General features: G+C 39.1%; 1 protein-coding gene across 3 annotated transcripts; it reads right to left on the reverse strand.

Annotated features, from left to right (window-relative positions):
* Positions 1 to 574: 574 nt before the first annotated feature.
* mbpa (myelin basic protein a) lies at positions 575 to 8,308 on the reverse strand. 3 transcript variants are annotated; one of them, XM_080863543.1, is made up of 6 exons: positions 8,079 to 8,308; positions 6,287 to 6,382; positions 5,766 to 5,792; positions 3,369 to 3,389; positions 2,208 to 2,291; positions 575 to 1,746 (listed from the first exon to the last, which is right to left on the reverse strand). In XM_080863543.1, the coding sequence occupies exons 1-6, from the start codon at positions 8,196 to 8,198 to the stop codon at positions 1,696 to 1,698; spliced, it is 399 nt and encodes a 132-aa protein (XP_080719669.1). In that variant the 5' UTR covers positions 8,199 to 8,308; the 3' UTR covers positions 575 to 1,695. The 3 variants fall into 3 exon arrangements, with proteins under 3 accessions (XP_080719669.1, XP_080719670.1, XP_080719671.1); XM_080863544.1 differs by lacking the exon at positions 3,369 to 3,389; XM_080863545.1 differs by lacking the exons at positions 3,369 to 3,389; positions 5,766 to 5,792.
* Positions 8,309 to 10,371: the final 2,063 nt, after the last annotated feature.

Consider the following 10,371-nt stretch of genomic DNA (forward strand, 5'->3'; position numbering starts at 1 on the left):
ACTAAGGATACATCTAAAACTTGCAGGACACCGGCCCTCGAGGCCTGGAGTTGAACACCCCTGCTCTAAAGCGTCTTGTGTTTTATCCTCCTCCTAAACTCTAGCAGAGACTATATTTCACATATATTTGAAACTACTGACTGAGAAGAAGCTCATCGGGAAAGTTTTTAACTGAGTTCAAAATAATCTAAAAACCATTTTCTCATCACTTTCTATGAAATCAAACCTTATTAAAAGGAAAAGAAAAAACAGTTTTAAGGACTTCTGGCTTGATCTTTATGACTAAAGTCCATCTTTTACATACAGTCTATGCATTCGACTAGTTGTGTCCACTTGTTTTCAGGCATTTTAAGCCTAGCAGACTGTCCCCTTACCACAGACGTGAAAGTGTTATTATCTGGTTAACGTTCAGCAGGAACGCTAGCGTGCACATTCGTTGTCACATTTTTTGCTCAGAGCTCATTTGAATCATATGTTTGGTAAATCATAACAATTAAAATGCAGCAAAGACAAGGGAATGATCTGATTTTAAAACATTTAATAACTCTTAAATGTGAAAAAAGTAAAGGTGTTTATTGCAAGTTAGGCTGTACATTACAAACAGGAAATTTACATTAAGAGGAAACACAACACTTATTTAAGTATCAGTTCCTATTCCCGTAGCACCACCACACATTAGCCATCTCATCTTTACAGTGCTTTTGACCATTCAGTTAAAGTGAACATACAAACATCAAGTAGAAATAAGAGTGGCAGTGTAATTTATTACAAACAAAAAAAAAATAAATCACAAAATATTTGTCAGAACACATGAATCCAACATCCTGTCCTACAGTACTGTGCTCCTCGTGCCAACTTGCTGCTTCATCCTTAAACCTTTTGAACCACTTGCAAATTAACCATCAGCTATAAAACATGTCAGCCATCCTCTGGAAAAACACAAATCACCATAAAACTTAAATGACGACAGAACAGATAAAGAAAATCACTAAATGAGGCAAAAGCTACAGAAAAGACAACAGAATAGTTTTAGCACATTTCTCAGGTGTGAAACAGTGCATTCGAAAGGGCATTTTTATCTTGTTTTGATAGGGTTGGGAAGCATCAATATCATACATGGTGATTAATTACACTGAGGCAAAGAAAACTTATGCAGTGGTGTTAAAAACAATATTAGAGTCCACTACTTCTATAGGTTTCCAGTTGCATTTTACAAACGTGTGGCTTTGTGACATGCTCAAGCAGAAACGGGACCACCCTCTGTCACGATTTCACATGTGAAAGTTTGTTTGGCTTGTGTGTCGTGTGAGCTGTGTGTTTCTAGGAAGCAGCGAGATCCATAAAGCATCAATCGTGTACAAAATGCAGACGACAGCAGACATAGAAGAAACAAACACCTGCCATGAACAAACCTCAGACAGCAGACACTAGCACCATCAAACAATGATTTTTATGGTAGGAGACTTTACTAAAAGCATGACTGAACCTCTTACAAACAGCTAAATAATTCCTCAGAAGTAGGATTAAAAATAAAAAGAGGATTTTTACACTAATGTTGTGTCTCTGTCTACAGATAAAGGAGGATCGTGTTAGTTTGTTAACATCTCTTGAGGTCGTGAGTCTGCCGCAGGCGTATCTGTCTCTTCTTTTGGTCTCGTCAGTGTCGGATCTGCGGTTTGGTCCTCAGTGGAGAGCTTAGAAGATGGTGCTCCAGCGTTTAGAGGGTGCACGGGACTTGCCTTCTCCCTGGAGAGAAGAAGAAGTGGACATGAGGAGGTTGAGAAAAACATTAGTTTTCCTGCCGCAGCCACAGATAAGAGCAATCTGGGAAGATATTTGGTTAAAACAGTGTTGAAAGTTCATGAACGAGGTGATTGTCAAAAAAAACGTTGCATTTAGTGGCGCTGATCCACACTGAAAATAAAGCCTCAAAAACATCGAGGTAGATGGCATTGGATGAATTTGGGCTTACATGTAAAAGTGAAAATGTGGCTCTAAAGCTTGTTAGTTTATTATGATGACAGGCTGCAGTAAAAGCATGATGATGAAATGATCGTATTTACATCCTACTCACTGATCTCTGACGAGAACATCACTGTTGCATTTGAGCAAACACAAACAGGAAGCAGTGATCGTGAAATCCAGGTTTACAGGCAGAAAGGGGGAATTCTGGGTAACGCAAAGAGGCAAACGTTCTGCGAGCTCACCAGGTTGAAGAGTCTGGACAGCGTGCTTTGGTCTCTGCGCCTTCTGACTGGTGACTTTGTGCTCTCGGCACGCGGTGACGTGGCCTAGAAAAAGATGCCTTATAAGCACAGGTGGAGAACTGGAACCAGCTCCAGAATCCAGCATTGCCTCACTGCATAACCTTTAAGCAATTCATTTTACATGGACGGCCTTTTCCTCTCCATGAGATTAAAGATATTTTCCCCCAGACAATCAGAGATATCAAACTACTTCAACAAAATGCCAAACACACAAAAAAACTACTTAACATTTTGTTACAAAGGGCGCCGTTTTTGCTGTTGCTGCACAAAAAACACTTTGTCTTTTGTCTTTGATCTGTTATTGTGAGTAGACATGAAAGGAGAGAAATATGAATGTGTGACTGGACCAGATTTCACCTAACAGTAACCTTTAGGGGAAAGAAGATGGATGACAAGGAGAAGATGGGGTCCATGAGAAGAGACACTGACACAAAGGGTGTAAGTGGCTGATCAAATGACACACAAAGAGTTGTCCACAGTGGCTGGACAGATAAGAAGACACAAAGGAGGTGGCAGACCAGAACAGATGGATCGGTGAGTCATCTCTGGAGAAGTTGATGAAGGTGTTACAGAGAACTAGAGGTGTGAAAGAGGAGAGGGGGGGGAGAGGTCCTAAGAAAAAAGCGTTTACCGGCTGTGGTTCATAAATAGTTGAGCGATTTCAAAGTCATCCAGAAGCAGTGAGTCACTCTGGATTGAAGCAAAGAAGGGAGGGAAATTGAAGTGTAATGAACTTATCAATAAGTCAATAACTGTATCAATAATTTCCAAGCAGCAAGTCAATGAATGAAATCGATTTTCTGTGGCATTCATCCAGGCTGATCTGCTGTAACTGTGCCTTTCAGGCCTTGTGTGTGAATGCTGGTGAATCAGGACGTGAATGCGACTTGATTCATCGCGCTCCGGTATAAAATGTATTTCTCTTCAGGGAGGAAAGCAGTGAAACACAAAGTAGGTTAGGAAACAGGTGCACTGCAGACAAAGGACATGTTGCAAAGAAGAGGTTGACAGACAGATTTAAATGGGATGATTGCAGACGCACAGAGCGGCGCAGTCAGCAGTGGGGCTTTTGTATAATTTGAGATGGATCGAGTGACGTACCAAACCCAAGACGTCTCTCCACTGGACATGAAAAAGAAACAGATAACGACATGGTGAGATGAGCAACAGTAAGATTATGATGCCACCTGCACTGGTCTCAGATTAGCTTTGTGGTAGCAGACAAGTCGATGTGAAAACTCTGATTTTATCCAGTCCCTCCATGATCTCCACTGCTATGATCTAGCTTTTAAAAATGTTTCGGTAAAGGTTCCTAAAAAAAAACACGAAGAAACTGAAAATGGATGCACATATAAAAAAAAGAGAAAAGGTTTCGTTTCCTGTCCAGTTATCTCATGATCCTTGATAATGTATTTATCCAGTACCAGAGTGGGAATCTGCATTTTAGAGGAATATGTGACCCTTATAAAGAAATTGCTTTGCAATAATAAGACAAATATAAGAATACAGATAGATCCCCACACAGAGGATTACTAATAATCTAGTAAACATCAGCATAAATAAGATGACTTGCTATGATATTTTTTTTCCAGATATTCATTCAATAAACGTATGAACTATAACCTTAATATTACATAATGGCACCATCATCAGGTCACAGTCTTGGTTTGCTCAGTTATAACCAATTATCTATTTGTCTCACTAAAATCAGCCTCAGCTTTAGTTTATGTTACCATGATAACACCAGGATAGCAACCATGGTGATGTGTGAAATTAGGTACACATTACATTTTAGCTTTCATTAACCCTTCAAAGCCCAAACCGTGTTTATGAACCCTTCTGACAAATATTAAAAAATACATTAAATATCATTTTTGTGCAGTTTATTGCTGGCAGTTTGAAAAAGAAAAACAATAAGTGGGTTACGGTTAAAGAAAATCTCGCTGGTGATGCAGAGGTCTCTATCTATTATGATCTTATTATCTGATATTTTCTTATTTATGGCTTATAGTGCTGTCTGTGATTATATCAGCTTTTTCCTTTGTAGGACATTTAGATAATCTCTGTGAACACAGGTGAACTCTGTTTCATCCATTTGTTTATGGGTGAAAGACCCACAGTGCACATTTAGATCCACAGGACACTTCATGGCTCTCCAGTGATTTTGTAACCATTACATGAAGGCACCTTCAGCAAAATGCTGAAAATGAGTAAAGTGAATTTCCACAATAAGATGTGAGATGCAATTAGCAGAAATTGTGGTGGGAAATTTGCAGTCATGACAGTATCAGTAAAGTAACCACTGAGACAGATTTTAGGTCAAATATCCAAATCTCATTTTTAGGCTTCTCTAAATAAAGAACTTTGATTCTGCTGCTTTTATAGCAGAGTGTATTTATATCGGCAACAGTTGAGTATTGATTTCAGTTTTACTTCTTTGAAGTCTGGGTGCATGTGCAGTTGGTGCATTCAAGACACAAAAAATGAATTACGTTAAAAAATAAAAATAAAGTCAGGACTGTAGATGTCCTCATAGACCTTCATTATCTAACACTAAAATTTGTATCTCTCAGGCCTGAGCAGACCCTAGCAGACTGACAGTAAGCATAATCGATGCCTGCAAAGTGCAAAATTCTTGATGTAATATCCAACAGTAAAATCTGCTAAATTGGCTAATTTTAGCTTGCGGTTTTGTATCTCCACTTTTTAAGATAGTATTAACAAGATTTCTGAAATAAACTCAATTTTGGATTAAATATTACCCAAAATAAGTGACTGAGTCCATAGACTCAGGAGGAAAGTGTTTGCAGAGGTCAAAAAGGGAGTTTTCATATAAACTTGTATAGGACCTGAATCGTTTTTGCTTCTACAACTGTCGCCATCTTGTGGTCTTCGGATAGAATGCAAGTTTCAGGTACTTCCCCTTTTGAGGTTAGCATAAAACATGAATGTAGCTTCCTATCTAAGTGACAACCAATCAGAAGAGGTTTTGATAAAAAAAAAAGGTGTGGCCTTAGAGGGAAATGAGCTTAAACAGCTTAAGACAGAGGAATGAACTGAGGGGCTTTTGTAACATTCAGTTTATCTTACTATATAATGTCTTTGTCTCTATATTGATCCCTTCTCTTTCTTCTCCTTCACTTCACCCCCCTAAAGACTGCAGCATATGGCTGCTCCTCCCTGAGCCTGGCTCTGCTGGAGTCCTCTTCCTGTTAAATGGCAGTTCTTTCTTCCCACTGATGCCAAGCGCTTGCTCACAGGGGTTCATCTGACTGTTAGGCTTTCCTCTTTAAAATGATTGGATCTCTATTTAACTATAAAAAGGTGAGGTGATTGTTTTGACTTTGTTTTGGCACTTCATCAACAAAATTGAATTTAAACCTGAAATGATAAAGAGTGATTATTTTAACCTTTGATTGCTGCAAAAACACTTTATCTTCATCCTGTGGTTAAACCTTTGGAATAATTAAAAACAGATATGGGTAAAGTGGGACTCACCCTGGATTTAGGACGAGGAGAGGAAACCTGAGGAACACCAAGCAACAACAACAGCAACAACAACAACAAGAGAGTGACTGATTGTTCAGAGCAAAAAAAACAAAAACAAAAACAGAGCAACAAACTCAGATATGAAATAAACAAAAAGTGCTGAGCTGCTGATTGAAATTTCCCCAAAATCTTTTTTAACAATATGCAAATGAAGGAGTCATGCGCGCGCTAATCACTGAGATAGGCGAGGAAAAACAATTTAACCAGCTGTTTTTAAAAAAAAAAAAAAAAACATTGCCACACTGTTGATGCCAAGAGTTAGAGCCAAAGAAAATACTGGAGGAAATTTGTTTTTTCCGCATTATGAGTTATGCAGTTTTTGGCAATTTCAGGGGATTACATCAAACAAATTTAACTGAATGACGCTCGGCGGGGTTAGCGTGACCCAGCAACAAAAAATAGCTTTTATAAAGGTAAGTAAAACATGTATGGAATGGCATGAATAACGTGTGCGTGCAAGTGGAACTTACAAAGCTCCTGAAGAAATGCACAACAGCATTTTCATTAGTCCGACGGCGGGAAGAGGACTGCTGGGGTGAGGCGGCCAGATGACCCCGGAAAGACCCCTGAGAAGATAAGCAGAGGTCAAGTAACTGCATATATTTGTTTAACACATGTTCATCTGACTGTATGAAACATTCATTTTTCTGCAGTGTCTTCATGATAGAACAGATTGGGATGAGCTCACTTTCTCTGATGAAAGTCAGCACCATGCAGCTGCAGAATTATAGCTTTGATATTTCCTAATTGTTGTCAGATCTCAGTGACAGAGAGGAAATTATCAAGATGATGTTTTTAAGACTGATGATACAGATTAAACCTCATATATGCAAATCAATTTTTAATGATTTTGTAAATGTTCAAGGTTCAAGGGTTCAATAAACACTCCTTTTAGAAAAAAATTGAGTGTTCTGGGAATTAAAGACTTTAAAGTTTTAAAGGCAAAAGCAATGAAGACAATGAGAGGAGATGTATCCCTGATGGTCATCTAAGGCGAGCTGTGAGATCAGAAGCAACCCCTACATATTGCTGTAAGCCTCTGTTTATGTGGGAAGCCAATCAGAGGAAGGTTTCTGCCTCTATGACAGTTATTGTATTTTTTTTTACTTGGTCTTATATTTAATGAATACAAAGAAGTCCGAATAAAGAAGCGAGATATGTGCAGGCACGCATCTTTTTGCTTTCTGTTGTTTTCTGTCTGTCTTGCAAATGAGTCACAGAAAGGCTGAAATACAAGAGTGAAACACACAAACAATAAAATTCAATTAATCTCTGAGATCTGGCGTCCTTGCGCTCTGCCTACTCAGAATAACAGCCTCAGATAGCAGATGAAAGCAGTTTGAAAGCAGCAGAAGGGCCCCTCCCATCACATACTGTTGAATCTTGAAATCTGAAAGGGGTTTTGTCTGATGTTTTCTATCTGCTGCAGCTCATGGTCAGACAGATATTACAGACTAAATTTACATGCATCCACATTGAGGCCTGTTTTTTCCTTCACAAGATCTCAATGGGACTGTATTAGAGCCTTTATATTAGATTCTTTGCAGCATTTTGCAAGATAACAAGAAAAACAAAATAAAACAGTGCATCGGGGCAAAGCTACCAAAGCAACTGGATGGATTTTTGAGTTACTCATACCCTCCAAAAAAAAAATATATATATATATTTTTTAAAAAAGCTGAAGATGGGAGGCAAAAAAAAAATCCACAGCCCACAGTACATACAGTAATTTTGAGTGTGAGCTTTTACATAGTGCAGTACTCAGTGAAACATCACAGAGATGGTGTCTGACATACAAAACAACCTCAGTGCTTTAGGACACTGACGCTTAAATAAGTGGATTTTAATTAACAGATAAGGTCTGCAGGTGAATGTGAAGTACAAGCAGTAAAACCAAAGAAATCTCAACTCTGCTCAAGAAAATTCAAAATTGCTTAAATATTTAAAAGCAAACTGTCATAATATAAACTGCAGAAGTGAATTATCACCTCCCCTAACCTCTAATCATCCACAAAGTCTCACTTTAGTTTATGAGGACATTTCTTTTTAATATTTCACTTTTTAAGATAAAAACACAAGTTATTAATCATATTAATTGCATTATTATTGTAACCACATTATTATTTATATGTAAAAATTAATATATACATGAATTGGCTTACAGACCACAGCTTGGCACAAAGTATCTAATTAACTAAGTAAAAGTTTAAAACTGGGTTAAGCTGAGGATGAAACTGTCCTTTTAAATGGATGGATGCTCACCTTGCTCCTCTTCTTTTTGTTTCCTCCAAAGAATTTGCTAATCTGATCCATCAGACCGGGGTTCTTCTTTTTCCTCCCGAGCCCGAAAGCGCTCTGCCCTGAGGTGCTCGCTGTAGCCATGCTAGCTGCTGCTGCTGTTGGTGGCGTTGACCTCTCTGTTTACTCAGTAGTCCTCTTCCAAGCTATTCCAAAGCTCACAGTGCCAAAACCCGTCTCTGCTGCTCCTTCAGGGTGGTTTGCAGCCCATCTGACACTCAGGGGCTGTCTTTGAAGGTGTCATCCCCTTGGCCCAAGGGCACCATGGGACATACTGAGGGTCAGGTTGGTGAGGGTGGGGGGGTTTGCATTGGTGATGTCCATGGTTCTGGCTCAGCTCCAGGCATTCTTTGGAGCTTCAGTGGCTGTGTCAGTCACTGCCGCCCTCCGCATGGGCCCAGCCATTGTTCCTCTCCCCATCTGCCTCACCCCGGCCGCAGGGACAACAAGGGTTATCTCTGAGTCTGAACTCACACCCTGATGCAAAGCAGCCCGAAGCACTGTGGGGCCATTGTTGCATCGGCCCCATATATCTTCTTCATGCATTGTGTTTGAATTGGATGTACAGTCACCAGATTAAGAAAAGGAAAGACTATGGTGTGAAAGAGACAAAAACCTGTGAACACAGGCCAATTATCTGTCTGCACAGTAATAAAATAAACTTGAGGTGACTTTGCACATTGCATTTGCTCCGTTTCGGTGTCTTTAAGCCAAAGCCATTGAAGAGCTCCAGTTATTTCAGTTTATGACTAACAGGAGAACAAGATCTGTGCCATGGACTTGAAAACTGCAGCTTTATGCTTTAATGCCAATAAAAGTACAAATGCACCAAGTTTAAATCTGCAAAAAAATAAATAAAAGGTAGCTGCCTTGAAAGCATCTGCAGCTTATTGATGATTGAGCAAACTGCATTTGCTCCTGAAGACCTTGGAGTGAATATTTTTGTTAGCCGTCAGTGTTTCACAGAACGATCCATGGCTGTTTAGCAGTGTAGAGTGTAAATTTATTTTCTCATTGTACCACTTAACAACATTACAAGGAGTCCTGCATGTGTTGTTTCACCCAGAGCGGCTGCGGCGGTCGGCAGACAAAGCACGATCTGTTGAGCAGCGAGCTGTGTTAGAAAACACCCATGCAGCATCAGAATATTAATATTTTGCAACAGATGTCTTTTTGTTGTTGATTGTTTCTTATTTCAAGTCAAGCAGAAATGTTTATAGAAAACAAACAGGTTAAACTGGAAAAACATGGCTTAAATTCATATGTGTTCATATCGCACAACATAAAGCAAGTGAAAAGTGGGGGTTTTGGCCACGTTACTGAAGTGGAAGTTTTATAGGAACAGTCTCCATATTTTTAATAACAATGTTTTAGTGTTTTAATATAAATAGTAAGACATTCTTTCAAGCTTCTGAACATTTTCTAAACTTTGTATCCAATTCAGATTCAGATACTAAGCCAGAGATGCAAATAACACACACATATGGCTAATGATTGAACCACCAATGACATGCATGTCTAACATACCACTGTGGGAGGAAACTGGTATGCAAACATGCAAACTTCACAAAGAAGCAGGTTCAAACCCAGAGCCATCTAACCGCTGCAACACCATGCCACCCATTTTTAAACTCTGAACTAATTTTCCGAGTAATTCATGTGCCAACCTTGGGAGCCCCATTGGCTGATACACGCATGCAGGTAAATCACACATTAACCTCAGCAGCTGAGATCTATAGGCTATTGGTTCCTGCCTTTTCAATCATCTACAATCTAATCAAAACCACCATCTGCAGATCACTTGCACACAACAAACATTTGTATATTTCAATAAAAACCTCTATTATGGTAATCACAGATAAAAAGACATGTACATAGTGCATCTGTGGATACCAATGACAAACCAAGCCCATTGCATATCCAGTGGGTTGCAGAGGCAGGCCTCTAAATAACTTGGATGTTGAATGAATGGCCGAGCTTGATGAGTGGGTGAGCTGTCATGTGGCCTGATAATGAAGAGATCCTGCTGGCTTCTCAGTTTCCACCAACAGTCTTATTTTTAGCTTTTCTTTATCATGTGATCACAAATTTTAGTTAACACGTTTTTAGTATTTATATTTTACTTATTGACTAAACTCTAAATATTATGTACCACAAATATATATTTGTGGTACATAATGGTCTATTTAGTGTTGACTGTTGTGAGCTGCCTGGCTTGCGCACTTTTTGGTTTTACTTTTAAGTAATATGTGTACGC

Source organism: Rhamphochromis sp. 'chilingali' (assembly GCF_963969265.1).
Source record: "Rhamphochromis sp. 'chilingali' genome assembly, chromosome: 17".
NCBI classification, from domain to species: domain Eukaryota; kingdom Metazoa; phylum Chordata; class Actinopteri; order Cichliformes; family Cichlidae; genus Rhamphochromis; species Rhamphochromis sp. 'chilingali'.